The sequence below is a fragment of the Ailuropoda melanoleuca genome, chromosome 13 (assembly GCF_002007445.2).
Source record: "Ailuropoda melanoleuca isolate Jingjing chromosome 13, ASM200744v2, whole genome shotgun sequence".
Classification (NCBI taxonomy): domain Eukaryota; kingdom Metazoa; phylum Chordata; class Mammalia; order Carnivora; family Ursidae; genus Ailuropoda; species Ailuropoda melanoleuca.
The window spans coordinates 46,578,022-46,593,494 of NC_048230.1; the positions used below are offsets into that span (position 1 = coordinate 46,578,022).

Below are 15,473 nucleotides of genomic sequence, written 5' to 3' on the forward strand. Positions count from 1 at the left end.
GCTGCCGTTGTGAGGAGGCACTGGCTTGNGGGGCCTCGGGCTGGGAGGCCCTGGTCGCCGGGGTCAGACAGCCCCCCGCCACTAGGGTCGGGCAACCGCCTTCCCCGTCAGACACTGGCCCCCTCAGACAGGCACCCGCAGGCTCCCCGTCAGACAGACAGTTGCCGCCCCTGTCAGACACACACTGGCCTCCCCCGTCAGACACCCGCAGCCCCCGTCAGACGCGGGTGTCCCTTTCAGACAGATAGCCACCTCCCCTGTCAGACACCCACCTCCCTCCTCAGACACCTCCCTCCTCAGACACCCACCTCCCTCCTCGGACACCCACCTCCCCTGTCAGACCCACCTCCCTCCTCGGACACCCACCTCCCCTGTCAGACACCCACCTCCCCCCTCAGACACCCCCCTCCCATAAAACCCTCCTCCCCCCTCAGACACCTCCCCCATCAGACACCCACCTCTCCCATTAGAACCCACCTCCCCCATCAGACAGACACTGGCCAACCTGGTCAGACAGACACCTGCTGCCCCCATCAGACACCAGCTGTCCCTGTCAGACAACACCTGCTGTCCCTGTGAGACAGTTGCCACTGACACACACCCACCAACCCCCTGTCAGACTCAGGCTGTCCCCTCAGACAGCTGCAGCCCCCGTCAGACACCTGCTGCCACCATCAGAAACCCGCAGGCCCGTCAGACAGTACAGCCGCCTCCCCCATTGGACACCGGCTGTCCCTGTCAGACAGATAGTCGCCACCATTGTCAGACACACACCAACCTCTGCTATCAGACACCCGCTGCCCCCTCAGACAGACGCCCACCTCCCCCCTCAGACACTGGCTGTCCCTGTCAGGCACCTGCCATCCCAGTCAGACAGACGTGGACATCTGCTTTCAGACACTGGCCACCCGTCAGACAGACACCCACCGCCCCCATCAGACAGACACTGGCCATCCTGGTCAGATAGACACTCGCCTCCCCTGTCAGACAGACCCAGACATCCCCCTTCAGGCATGCGCTGCCCCCGTCAGACACCTGCCTCCCTCATCAGACGGACGCCCACTGCCCCCTCCATGATCAGGCGCCCATCCGCTGGTCCGAACACAAAGCACAGAAACTCCCTGGTTAGGGTGGTTTTGAAGAACCGGTTTATTCATACATTACACCAAATCATAAGCAATTTATGGGCATCAAACTCTGACTGGAAAAAGTGAACTGATAGGATGTTTTCCAGAAAATGTACTGTGCTCACAAATAAGATGAATCTGACCTGTTCAATTAATAGAAATGAAGGAAGAGCTCCACAAATCTAAAGGGGAACGGCAGCAGCAGTGCCACACTCGGAGCACCTGCTCGCACAAACACGGGCAGAACCGGGGGCCACGAGCGCTGGGGGCCTTCCAGCAGCCCGAGTCCCAGTCACCATGCACCAGGGCAAGGCTTTGCAGCCACTGTGAGTTTGTCAGCACTTCTGGACACCGTGGGCATGTCTCAAATCCACGACCTGCTGGGGGTCAGGGACACTGCAGGAAGAATGAGCGCCAACGTCCAGGTCTTCTTTGCATGTCCGCTGACCTGCTGTGGAAGCAGTCATAAAAAACAAAGCACCGTCGACCACACTGCACGAACAACTCACTTTAGCCTAAGCTTTTGCAAACATATTACAGAAGAGAAGATATAATACATTTAATGAAAAAGAATTGCTGGCATCACTTTTCCCCCACAATATTACATAAAAATGGACAACACATTAAATAAACATTCTGTTATTAATCATTAAATATATTAATACCAAAAATCATGTATAAATTAGGAAATAAATGTACAAACTATTTCACAAAGTGCTTTTTAAAATATATACACAACATTCAAGAAATTCTTAATGTAAGACATTTCAGATTGAAGTTTTGGGATAAGTTCAAGTGTCCTTTTCTTTCAAAAAGTATTAATACAGCACTTAAAAAAACCACACACACACATAAAAGGCATATTCGCAGATTGGCAAGGAATAAAAATAAAACTACTTTCACAGTTATTTAAAATGTTTAACATTTTCAATGGGGAATTTTAGTCCCCGATTGAATTTTGCAAATTAGTTCTATGAAAACTACCAAGAACAGAACAAAAGCAAGGGAGACACCTCCCTAAATGAAATTGCTAATGTCTGTGTCATATAGCAATTAAGAACTCTTATTTCATTAATTTAATATAGATATGTATTTTTAAGCCCTTACCAGTGTCAAGAGTTTTTAAAACCCATATGCCTCTAAGATAAACACTCCCATCCCAGCGTATGTGTGATTCTGTCCCCACAGAAGAGGGGAAAATATCCTAGAATAGGACTGGTACTTGTCTGGGGCAATCTTTAATCTACACCTCGGTTCTTCATCTGCAAAATGGGAACAGTAATTGCCCCCGTATTTCCCAGTGTGGACTGTCAGGATTCATTCAAGCAACAAAACAAAACAAAACAAAAACAACATAAAACACCTCGTAAACTGTAAACCACTCAACAACTCTGGATAAAGAACTACTTAGACTTTTAAAACATTTCTGAAACTTAACAATTTAAAAAATCATCTTCAGTAGACCTGATATATCAAGAATTGGATATTTTAAAAATTTTCTTAGTTGTTCTTAGAAGTACGTCAGCATTTATCCAAGGATGTTTTAAAAGTACTCATGTGGGTATTACTGTCCAGGTAAAAGTTGACAGAATGTCTGTATTTTCTAATTTGTGAAATACACGGTTTTTCCTTTGACTACACTTTTCCAAGTGAGCTATCTTTAATGTTTGTGTAGAATTTAAATGGGATTTAATGTCCTAGGAATGTAAACTTTACTCAAATTTCCCCATATAAAACCTTTCCTTTTCGTTAGGAAGAACACAGTAAAATTTGTGGGGTTCTTTTTAAAAATAAGATCTGAATTTCAGATATCTCTAAAAGAAAAGGAACGCTTGCTTGGAGATCTGAACAAGTAGGTCCTGGAAGAAATAATATAAAACAAACAACTTGCCAACTGTTTGGAAAATCTGGTATAAATATTTTAAGTTACCAATTTAGAATTGGGCATATCAAATATCCAAATCCCAGAAATGACCATCAGATAAACAAGGGCCAACACCAGTCACTTCAGAGAACTGCCCCCTCTTTCCTTCCCTGGGTTAGGCTAATCGTACGTTTATTTAGAATATACTCATTGATCCCTCTTTATTTTTTAGTACAAAGACATAGGACATTTTGGATAAACACAACTGGCGAGAGACACAGGTGATGTGTGAGCTCTGGGAAAGACTGTCCACAGCCTCTCCGAATGAAGCATTGTGTAACAGAAACTGACCCAAAACACAGAAGATGCCCTCCCTCCCATCGAGGCACAGGAAGAGACTGCCATCCAGGGGCTGTGGCGTGTGTCCAGCTGTGGTGTAGCCAGTGAAAGACAAGTTTACAACCCACATTATGACAAGTGTGTGAGAAGAGTCAGACCTGAGGCCCATTTCTGTGAACACATGGACTATGGCATCTTGTGGCTGTGTCCCATTCCTGGGCACAGAGTACTCTGATGACAAGAGGACCCCTAAAGCTAGCTAGAAACATCGAGGAGGGGGGACAAAAAAGAGACAAGCTCCCATTGTATGGACATACAATACTATACACAGCACCAAACATGTCACACCATCAAAGCGCCGTCTCTCGCCAGCGGTGCGTGCTTGGCACCATACCCAGCATGAAATGTGCACGCTTCACATGCAGACGCTGCGTGGGGTGGAAGGGCAACCAAGAGGTCATGGTTCATCAGAACTGCCATCGGCCCGACCATCCCTGGAGGGATATGCCACTGCGAGACTCTAAGAAGAGCGCTTGTCCCTTACTGCTGGTAATTTCCATACTGGCCCTGCAAGAGACCAAACACAGGTTATACTTCCCCAGTCACGAGTAAAAGTATCAGACAGACCCCTGCCCCCAAATCCAGGATTAGGGACGAAAGGAGGTATGAAGAGCAAGCAAGCGAACAGCTCTCTGCCTAGAGCTACGTTGCAGGGCGGTCCCTGGCTTTCTGAAGGCCATCCGTCCACGCCTGTGGCTAATGACTGAGATCAGAAGGTCAGGGAGGACCTTTCCCAGCTCCCCCAGTAAGGCCCTCCAAGGGGTCGGCAGCAGGGCTGGACGCAAACTTGGGCTGGGACCCTGAGGTCAGAGCCACTTGGCCAGCCAGGTCTGACCCAAGTGAGAGTATGTGCAGAGCTAATTTCTAAAAGCCTCACGGGCTCAGAGAATTAACATTCTGGAAGGGAGGCTGGCAGCCAATTCGTTCACACATCATTCTGAGTGACCACGAGAGAAAGCCTCGTCGTGTCTCCACAGACACGATGGGTCTTGCCTGCTCATAGCCGTACGGCCGCTGCTGCTGGGCGGACGGGCCCGTCTGGGACGCTCTGTAGCTTCCATACTGCTGCCCTTGTCCTTGCTGGTAGCCGGAGTACTGCGAGGCGGCTCCCTGGGCAGGCCCTAGGGACACACGCGGGCACCATGAGCACAACCCGCCGCGCTCCCCGGCCCTCCGGGAGTGTCTGAAGCACCACCCCGTTCCTCCTCAGTCTGCCAGCCGCAGCACGAGCGCAGCGAGCGCGTGAGCAAGGCTGCCCGCGGGTCCTGTGCGGCCCGGGCTTGCGGGCTGCTGTCCAGCGACCTGCGCCGGCTTCCGTGTCCGCCCCGGGGTCGCTGCAAACCCGCACGTCAAATGTCACAGCAGCTGCAGCTCGCATGCTAGAGAGAGGCGGTGGGCGCTCCCGTGGAAACTAAGGTGAAGCCTTTAGAAAGAACTGATAAAGGCCAAGTAATTTTTCAAAAAATGCTATTTAATGAGTCATGGTTGCAACAGGTTGAATAAGAATCTTAAACTATGGCTCTCCTTCCTCCCATGTACCACCATCCCCCATGAGTGCAGTAAGACACCTCACGTGGGGGCCCAGCCTGCCCCTTTTACTTTTCAAGAGCCCCCCCGCCCCCGGCGGTGGTCCCGAGGTGCGAAGGTGGAGCCGCCACCCTGGACAAGCTCCCGCAGAGGGCCACGCGGCTGATGGAAGGAATGGGCCCAGCTCTGCCTGGGCGAGCCAATGGAGACTTACGTTTACATTAAACTAAGATGCTTCAGGTATAGACACATGGCTATTCTACGAACACTCCTGGAACTCACTCTTTTGACAGACTAATCACTTACTCATTCAGGTCACAAGGACGGCTTCTACCGTGTACTCTGAATGCTAACCGTTTGCCAGGCCATCACGTGGTGGCAACACTAGGCAGCATCTGGAAGCACAAACCCGGCACCTTGGGTTCTGGGGAGCACAGCCCACATGCATTTTGGGAGCGGGTTAGGACTCGGGAAGAACCTTGTGTGGTCGGGGCTCTTGGCAGACACGACCTGCAGGCCAGGGGCAGGGGCTGCACTGTTTTGGGTGGACCTGCCTGGGGGGACGAGGCCCACAGAGGACTGGGCAGGTGTGCGGCTGCTCTCCTGGCAGGACGGCCCTCAGTGAGACTAAGCCCGCACTCCGCTCATCTGTAGTGGACGGGGCTCTCCCCTTGTTGCTGCTGTATCTCGAAAAGCCCCCTCTGTCCACTTCTCTGTCCAATGGGCCCGGAGAACAAGGCTTGCTGGTGGGCTCCATGGCAGTCTGTGAAGGCCTGTGGGCCCCTCGGCACTTTAGGGAATCCTCATGGGGTGAACAAAAGCCGGAGAGCGCTTCTGGAAGCTGCTGCCAGACTAACCCATATGTGGACCATCTCAGGTGACCGTGTGGGAGTGGCTCAGAAAACGCCCACCTGCACCCGCCTCTTGGTCCCTAACGCCGTTCTCCCATCAGAGGACCCAGCGCTCCTGCGAGACATGCTGCTTCGAGGGCTAGAGCACGGAGAGTATCGTGGTCCCAGAGAATAAGGAAATGCTCAAAAATGAAAGGATGGGAGCATGTCAAAGGGACTGGAAGAGCTCCAGCTCCCAAGAGGCAAAGCTGGACAAGCTGAACCAAACAGAGAAGTCTGGAATATAACCCAATGTGTAAAATTAATATCCATAAGTATATATTAATAAATGATTAATAACTAATCATTAATTAATTACTCTGCCTTACAGAAAAATTCCAAACTGTCTATGTAGATAATTTCCACTTGAGTGTGGGCTGGACTCAGTGGCTTGCTTCCAAAGATTAGGAAAGGGAGAGAAAGAAGGGACAACTTGATGGTGGGGGGACCAGTGACCAGGGTCACCATCAGGGGCAAGTCGGGATGTTGATGTGGGATGAGAACACGCCCCTCACGTGGTCTTTCCAAAGCCGACAGCCCAGTCTCATCCTGAGAAAAACCTCTGACAAGCCCGACCTGAGGATGTCCTACAAAACACCTGCCCAGTCTTGCTCACAACCGCCAAGGTCCAGAAGGACATGGATTTCCCAGATGTGGTCCCAGCCCAGAGGAGCCTAAGGAGACGTGACACTAAATGTCATGTGGGAATCCCAGATGGGGCCTGGGACCGAAAAGGACACTCAGGGAACACGAGTGAGATCTGAATAAACTGTGAGTTCAGTCCACAGCACTGTACCGGTGTTAGTTTCTGAGTTGTGACGATCGCACTGTGGTTGGACAAGGTGAACAGCAGGGGAGGTCTGTGCCATCCACACAGCTTGGCTGGCAATCTAAAACTCTTCCAAAGTAAGTGTACTAAACGTCCACTGAGTGAACGGCGGTGTGGCCATGTGTGGGGCCTGTGTGGGAAGGCGCCTCCCCCTTACCGTAGCCTTGCTGCTGCCCGGGGTAGCTCTGCTGGTTGGGGTACTGCTGCTGGTACCCCGCCTGCTGCTGGGCTGCACCCTGCTGGTACCCCGTCTGCTGCTGGCTGTACTGCGAGTTTCCTGTGGAGGGAAGGAGACACGTGGTGCGTTTCTGGAGATGGAGGCAGCTCCTCCCACCACTCACGACATGGACCCCTTGGGAAACCCCGGGACCAATGCAATTCCTTCAGTATCTTCTCTTTTCTGCGACACTTCGAATATGAATATATAGCCAAAATGAAAGTTAATACAATTTAAGGCTAATACAAGTGTTTTGGGTAGAACTGTGTCCCCCAGGTATGTTGAAGTCCACACCCCACGTACCCTGTGCACGTGGTCTCATCTGGAACAGGGTCTTTGCAGATGCAAATAGTTAAGAGCACATTGTACTGGACTAGAATGAGCCCTAATCCAACGACTGGTGTCCTAATAAGAAGAGGGACATTTGGACACAGACACGGGGAGAAGGCCACATGACAACTGACGCCGAGAGTGAAGTCACATGCCTACGAGCCAAGGACACCAGGACCGCTGCAGCTGCTGGAAGCTGGGAGAGGGCTCTGGGGCAGACAGAACGTCTGAGCCCCTGGAAGGACCAACCCTGCTGACTCTTGGATCTCGGACCTCTGGTCTCCAGAGTGATTTCTGCTGTGCTCAGCACCCGTCTCCCACACCTCGCCCCACAGCGCTACGCACCAGGACAGCGTGAAGCAGGCCCGAAGCAGTGACTTCGAAGGAGCACGTTTCAGCCTCTGATCAACTATGGTTTTGCTTGTGAAAAGAACACCGTAGACAGCTAACAACACACCACTGAAAACGGAGCTAACAGGCAGAGTGCAGTGTGCTAGAGGGAACGGAGACACCCTCAGAGTCCTGGACTGGGAAACAGGACAGATCAGTGACCCCCCATATATTCTATACGCGCACCCCTCTTGGTGTTTACAACTATGGACTAATTCCATCCACAGGCCAGTAGGTCAAGTGGTGAGAAATACCATCTCATGAGTAAGGAAAACGTTAGCTGCAGTGTCTGGAACGTGACTGCAGGCCACCGTGCGGCCCAAGCAGGTGACAAGTACCTGTGTACCTCCCTTACCACCATGAGATGAGCACTACTGAGCGCCCATTGTCCAGATGGGGGACTGAGGCGCACCGCCCGTCCGCGCAGGAGCCGGCACTCCAACCCGCGATCCAGCAGCCCGGGATGGTCCCAGCAGGTCCAGAAGGGGCCAGTCCCGTGGCTGACGGACACGCTGAGGTGAGCAGTAGCTACCAGGACGCTCCGTGGAGACCACTTACTCTAAGTTCATGTGTTCACACAGCTCAGAAAGACTCTGAAGTTTCAGGACACCCTCATTTTAGTGGCAAACATGTAAGCCAGGGTACGCGGTTCCAGCTCAGGCCTGTCCCGGGTTTTTCCTTTGACATTAGGAAACCAGTGCCACAGAGGATTTTTTTTTTCTAAAGGCAGGTATCCACCTCTATATATTTTAAAAGTTTAAGTAATTTCTACACCCAACATGGGGCTCGAAGTTGTGGCTCCGAGATCAAGAGCCACACGTTCCACTGACTGAGCTGGTCACGTGCGCCCAAAATGCCTTAATTCTTATTTTCAAAAATCTAGCCAGCCAGCACCCATGCCCAAAGGCTCACTTTGGAAGAAAGCTGACAGTAAGAAACATGGTTGAGGACAGCAGCGAGGGCGTCGCCACATAATTACTGAGAGTTAGGGCAGTACTAACGACCATTCTCAAGTCTTCCTACAAAGTCGTCGTCTTTTTTTTTTTTTTTTCAAGATTTTATTTATTTATTTGACAGAGATAGAGAGAGCCAGCGAGAGAGGGAACACAAGCAGGAGAGTGGGAGAGGAAGAAGCAGGCTCATAGTGGAGGAGCCTGATGTGGGGCTCGATCCCATAAACGCCGGGATCACGCCCTGAGCCGAAGGCAGACGCTTAACCGCTGTGCCACCCAGGCGCCCCCCTACAAAGTCTTCTTGACGCAGGTCTCAAGAGCTGTCCTTTTAGATGCAGTGTGGGTATTAACTTCCACTCATGGTTTTCGAAACACCTTTACAAAAATACCAGTTTAAGTCAAGTTTCATTTTCTCTTGAATAGGGCTTGGTTCTCCAGCCGTGCCAAGTACACTGTCTGTAATCTGTGGTAAGTTTGGTCCCAAATCTGTGAGAGACCCAGTCCTCCAGCGGGAGGGGCATGGAGGGGACCAGGGGCCTTCACTCGCCTGCAACATCGCACAGCGGACGAACGGCCAACCCAGAAAGGACGCAGCAGCCCCCTTATCTGGGCGGATCCTTCGCAGACCCCGTGGCCGCCCGCAGCCGGGGCAGAGCCACAGTCCGCACGCACCGCGTGCCGCCCTCCACACGCCGCACCCGCGGTCAGGTGTCAGTGGTGAACCGGGCACAGGGAGGGAGTGTCGNGGAGTGTCCGTAACCACCGATGACACGAGACACTCTCCCGATGTGAGGCGATCAGAGTGGTGTCAATGTGGCCTCTGGCTCTGAAAACACCTTCTCGTCCTGTGCTCACCCTCCTGTGACGACGGGATGAAGTGACGTGAGCGACACGGGCAGAGACGCAGTGGGAGGGTGCACCTGACCTTCTGGCCGTGAGTCAACGGGACCCCATCATGGAGTCCGCAGGAAGTGAGACTGTGGATGCAGGAGGGGACTATTATAGTTGGCTATTTTTTTCTTTTAAATCAAAACATGTCCCAGGGGTGCCTGGGTGGCTCAGTCGGTTAAGCGTCTGCCTTCCACTGAGGTCATGATCCCAAGGTCCTGGGATCGAGTCCCATGTCGGGCTCCCTGCTCAGCGGGGAGTCTGCTTCTCCCTCTGCCTGCTGCTCTCCCTGCTCATGCTTTCTCTTTCTCTGTCAAATAAATAAAATAAAACAACAATAACAAAAAAGAAAAGAAAACAAAAAAAAACCCCAACCAGATCCTGGAGACATAGTTTCTAAGTAGCAGCCTTACTGTGAGCTGTGAAGGCTTGCACCCTCCACAGGGACTTGAACTGCAGCCACAAGGAACGCAAGTGCATGAGCGCTCGGACCCCAGCGCTGACCCTGCAGGCCCACCGCACCTCCGCAGTTGCTCCCCGCCCTGAGAGGCCCTGAGCTCTGAAGGCTCCTTCCTCCCAGCCCTTCCTTCCAGGCAGCGCGGGCCCTGGTGCACGGTGCGAATCTCAGTCAACAAGTGCGGCGGAGACGTGGCGGGGTTCTCCAGGCTTCAGTGTTCGGTCAGTCTGAGTATTCTCAGCTTTGTAGCCCCTTTCACTCTTTATATGGAAATCGGTAAAGGAGTTCACTCACATCCACCTGGCCGGCTACAGCCTGGCACACAGTTGGTGTGCAATAAATGTTAGTGGGGATGCCTCTGAGAACCATAGCTCTGCTCCCACGCACCACAGAAAACCTTCCCTTCGCTGGAGTCAAACCCAGCAGAAAGGGGGCCGCTTGAGCAACGCGGACACAAAACACCCACCGGGAACCAGCGACCCATCAGCTCACTGACGCACTTGGTAAAAACTACTCAAATAACTGTGCCTCAGGGACACCCGCTGGCCGATCCCGGAGGAGCCGCTGTCCCTGCTGCTCTGAATGTTCACCCACAGGTGGCGCACTGGTCTCCATGGGGCAAGGCCCGGGGGACACCTGAGACGACAGCGCTGTGACCACGGGGCTCGGTGGCGTGGACGGGTCTGGACGGCCGCAAGGTCAGGCTACTTTGACTTTCAGTGACGGCCAGTAAGTTTAGAATTTTTAAATTTAACTTCTGCACAGGCAGATGCGTTCGAGTGACTGAGAAATGTCAAAGTGAATGCAGCCCCCCTTCAAGGGGTTCAGGGAAGAAGGCCGTCTCCAGCCCTGCCAGGTCCCCAGCCCCGTCCCCCCACCAACAGCCACTCCTATTGGTGTTCTGGGTATCTTTCCAGAGTCTGTAAGGGGGTGCACGTGCAAACAGGTATGGCCTTACACAGAAGGTGGCATCCCTGACACCCTGGTCCTCGGCACCTGGCCTGAGCACACGGCACAAGCCAGGAGAATCTGCCACAGCAGCCCGTGGGAGTGCTGCTGCTTTTCACAGACACGGTGCCCGGTGGGCGTGTCACGGTGGACACAGGCTCCGTCTGGTCTTTGCTGCTGCAAACCTCACAGCGACCAAGTGCAACAGGACGCCCAAGCTTCCATGGAGTGCTCAGCAGGGCCCCTGATGGCAACCCGTGTCTGCCTGACTCAGTTGGCCCCTCATCCCCATATCCTGCCCGGGTTGGCCTACCGCGCGCCCTGGCCCCTTCTCAGCAGCGGCCCTCTGTGCGCCAGCGCCCTCTCGTTCTGGGGGACCACACAGGGCTCCTGTGAGATGCCACCTCCCGTGAGAACCCCAGCACCAGACACCTGTGCTCCACAAGGCTCCACATCCAGCTGTGGGATCAATGTAATTACTGGAAACATCTTTATTTCGGCTTCGATCCACCCCCTCATTGTTTCCACTTGATGCCCTCCACCTCCGTGGGGCCACAGGCCACTACGCACATCCGTCTTCTCAAAGCACAACACCATCCGCCTCTCACACAAGAGCGGGCAATGCCGCCCACTGTGGGGTGAGCTGTCCTCGTAGCACAAGTACGTGGAGTCCCAGGTAGGGGTTCAATTAAACAAGATGGAACAAAATGCTTCCAGATTCAGGAGGAAACCATGCCATCTGCCACCCTTGCCTTAGAAAAGGTTACTAAGCATTTTAGCAAACTTTCCATCAATTACAGAAGGCACGAACACATAACCCAAAAATGAAGGTATAAAAACGTGCACATCGAAGTTAAAAGGCTGAGCGGCACACCCTGACCTTGTCTGGGGGAATCGTTTCTGCCTTGGACCCTCCCTTGGTGGAAGCAGTGCTGACTGGCGGTAGGCAGAGCCTCCCCCCCACCGCCCGCCCCGAGCACTGGCATCCCCGGAGGCAGAGGGAGGGCAGGGCTGACAGAGGAGTGCTTGCAGGGAGAAGCTTCACAGGCCCCAGGGCAGGGCACCTCCTCGGGCAGGCTGACACCCGAGCACGCCAAAGGCTACGTTTACACATCGAATTGTTTTAAAATGGCCCAAACACACAGATTTTCAGCCTAGTAGGGCCCCCTGCTTGGTGAACCCGGCTACACGTCACCAGCAGCTACGAGCTCAAGGTGGCAGTCAGTGCCTGTAGCCATGGGCCGCCGGGCCGGAGCTGGGCTGCTGAGTGCGCTCCCCCAGCGGGAGCGGAGATGACAAGCAGTGCGGGTCTGACTGGAAAAAAACAGTATGTGGGGCAACTGTGTGGATGAGGGAAGAGCCAAGGTGGTCACAGGTGGGATCGCTGACGAGTTCACTGTGGTTGTTAACAGAAGGCAAGACCAGGGGCAGTTGTGGTGACTGAGAAGGATTCTGGAAAGCGTTACCTGTTCACCACAAATGGCCAACACTTAACCAGTTCCTAAAAATAAGGAACATCGAGTTACTCTTAAATTTTATTTTGAGATGGGATGTTTTGGTTCTCTCATTCTACATACATCGTCAGGTTTCAAATCCAGCCAGGGGTGATAGCCAGGTCACTGCACCTGCTTTGGGAATAGGAGGGGCCAACGTGGGCAGCCATGGAGACTGGGGTGAAGACCTGCCTGGCTGGGTGACTGCACCAGGCACAGGCCATCTCGGGGTCTCGGAGCCAGACTCTGCGGGACAAGAACGCTGGGTCTGAGCCACGTCAGTGATGGCACCCACTGCAGGGAAACACTGGTAACTGACCCCTGCACAGCCTTCTCGGCGATTCTCCTGTAGTCCCCACATGTCCTGTGATCTCCTAACACTGTAACTAAAACACAGAACTGTGTAGAAAACCATACGGCAGTTCTTCAAATAATTAAACACAGAATCACTGTAAGAGCCGTGATTCCACTTCTGGGTATAAAGGCAAAGAGAAAAGCAGGGACGCGAAGAGAGGTCTGCACACCCACGTTCACAGAAGCAGTATTCACAACAGCCGAGAGATAGAAGCGACCCGACAGTGTCCGTCGACACTCGAATGGACGAGCAAACTAATCCACACAACAGATTCTGGCTTGGAAAGGGCATCTGACACCTGCCACCACACACGTGAAACTGAGGACGTCACGCTCCGCAAGACAGGCCAGTCAGGATGACAGATACGTAAAGGAGCTAGGGTCGTCACGTGCAGAGACAGAGAGCGGCGAGCTGGGTGCCAGGGGCGGGAAACGGGGAGCCCGTGTCTGACGGGGGTAGAAAATCAGTCTGGGAAGAGGAGGTTCTGGAGACGGACGGTGGGGACGGTTACACACGGAGGCAAACGTGCTTCATGCCACTCAACTGCACACTCGGGAATGGTTCAAGTGGTAAACTTTCCTGTATTTTAAAAAGCCCCCAAAAACACCGGGGTTCACAAGCTGCCCGTTTCATGCTTATTGTGTTTCCTTCTCCAGGGGCCCTGCTACCAACCCTGACACTGTCCCCACTTCAGACGCCCGGACCAGGAAGCCTGGGCTAAGCCCGCTGTGTCCCGCTGCTCTGTGACTTCATGGTTTTCTCTTCTCTTGGGGTCTCCCAAGGGCAGGGGAAGTACCTTCACTCTCTGGGGGCCCCGTCCGGGAAGCGAATGTGCAGATTTCTTCCCAGTTGTGTGTGTGCCAACCTCACGTTGGAGGCTGGACGTCGGCACGGGCGGGAGCATTTGCAGCAGGGAAATGGGCGCGTGCTAGTCACTGGGTTTTTGTTGATAAAGTCGGCTTCTTTCATCATCGCCTCACCCCACCTCTGCCGGACAGCCCCCAGGGCAGCACAAGTGCGGAGTGCCGGAGTGGAGGTGGGGGCCGCCGCAGGCTTTACCTGGCCAGCAGGTGTCTGAAGAAATGCCCGGCCAAACCCAAGAGGCACCCCCCGCACAGGCACTGCCCGGCCGGCTCAGGAGGGGTGTGGGGTGCCTGAAACCCCCCGACCGAGTCTGTAACTCCTGACGGCGTTCAACGCAGCTCACAGGCCCCAAGCTGGTCAGCCGAGCCAGATGGCGGAGTCTGGGCCCCTGTGACCCCAACAGCCAGTCCAGCCCCTTGCAGCCACCCGCGTCGTGGATGGGGATGCCATGCGTGGCCTGCATTTGCAGCCTAAGTACGCTGGGCCTCCCAGAGCCCTGTGCCCCCACTGTGGGTGTGTGTGACGCCGAGCCGTGGGCGCAGCGAGCCCCGGAGCTCCTTACCGCCTTCGTAGTAGTGCTGTGTAGACTCCTCAAAGGACCGGTCGTAGCTCTGCTCTGTGTAGGACGACTGCTGGTAGGCGTAGTCACCGTGTCCTGCGGGCAAACAGAGACCACAGGCAGTCAGCAGACGCCCAGACGGCCGTGAACTGAACGGGCAATGCTGTCAGCTCAGGAGCGTCCAGAGCGGGACCTGGGTCTGTTTTCCCCCAACTGAGCCCATGAAGGGGCTTCCTACGACCTCCCGGCATCCGAGTCTTCAAGACGCAAACCGCCACCCTACTTGTGGGGTGAGCATGAGGAGTCCGTCTGGCACGGTTTATGAAGAGGAGAGGGTATATTCAGTGCCCAACATGTGACAAGCTCCGGGGGCACTGCTGTCCCACTGTCGGCTCCTGGGGGACTCCCCTGGGGGGTGTCGTGCACCCTCAGGAGGCCTTTGTCACTGTTCCATGGGGTGCCCTGTGCTGGCCTCAGCCACCCGCCTCACCACACAGGTGCTCCCTGTCCGGTGCCGTCCTCCTCCCCAAATCCCACCCACCCTCTAGGACCACTTTAAACGCCATGTCCACAAATCCCGAGACTATTTGAAAATGACTGAAAGGTGAGCACGGAATGGAAATCGCCTGCAGAGACTAACTGGGCAGCAGAAACTAAAGCCGGCTCAGATGCCACCTTCCTGAAGACACCTCACCATGACACCTGGGTCCCTCTTCTCAAACTCTTTAATGCAGCTACACATCCCAGCCGTAACCCCTACTGCCTTTTGGGAAGGGGGACGAGGAGCCTCGAGTATATGAGTAGCTGTGGCCTGAGCCGGAAGCTTCTCTTGGCAGAGACCGTTCTGGACGCACTGCCAGACCAGCCCTCACCGTCCTCCCCAAACACTCAGACGAGGGGGCTCTGGGTCTGAATGGGAATGTGCAGAGAACAGCGGTCAGGAGCCTCCGTGAGCCCCCGTGCTGCCCAACAGCGTGGGCGTGGGCCTCACCGTCAGGGTAGTACTGCTGGCTCATGGGCTCCGAGGCAGCCTGGCTGTGGCCATACTGCTCGCCGCCGTAGTACTCCTCCTGGCCCAGGTACTGCTGGGACGACCCTGGGGGCGGACAGTGCACGTGCGACGTTAACTCAGGACATTCTTCTGCTCAGGAGAACCCCCTCGACGGGCTCCCCTGGCCACCTGGGAATTCTCCCCCACGTCCACCCCAGGTACCCTGGACCTGGTACTTACGAACACTACTGCCCCAGCCGCTGCTCTGGACGCTGTGCCCGACTCCGACCCCCCGCAGCGGCTCAAGCCTGGTCTGCCTCCAGGAGCAGCACTGGCTTTCAACCTTCTATGTTCTGCAAGCCCCACACGGCTCCAGACCCCCAACCACCTCG

The 15,473-nt window shown here is 54.2% G+C and overlaps 1 protein-coding gene across 6 annotated transcripts in view; it reads right to left on the minus strand.

The window, feature by feature from the left end:
* Nucleotides 1–1,125: 1,125 nt before the first annotated feature.
* Nucleotides 1,126–15,473, minus strand: part of SS18L1 (SS18L1 subunit of BAF chromatin remodeling complex) — a 29,670-nt gene continuing 15,322 nt past the window's right edge. For 3 of the 6 annotated variants that reach the window (XM_011226326.3, XM_034641286.1, XM_034641284.1), the window contains 5 exons: nt 15,082–15,186; nt 14,094–14,186; nt 6,794–6,913; nt 4,384–4,511; nt 1,126–3,897 (listed from right to left, as the gene is read on the minus strand). In XM_011226326.3, the coding sequence (XP_011224628.3) occupies nt 3,871–3,897; nt 4,384–4,511; nt 6,794–6,913; nt 14,094–14,186; nt 15,082–15,186 (473 nt within the window). In that variant the 3' untranslated portion in view covers nt 1,126–3,870. Of the gene's footprint in view, nt 3,898–4,383; nt 4,512–6,793; nt 6,914–9,313; nt 9,504–9,693; nt 12,559–12,578; nt 13,247–14,093; nt 14,187–15,081; nt 15,187–15,473 lie in introns of those variants that run through there. The other 3 variants (XM_034641287.1, XM_034641285.1, XM_034641288.1) reach the window with 3 other exon arrangements.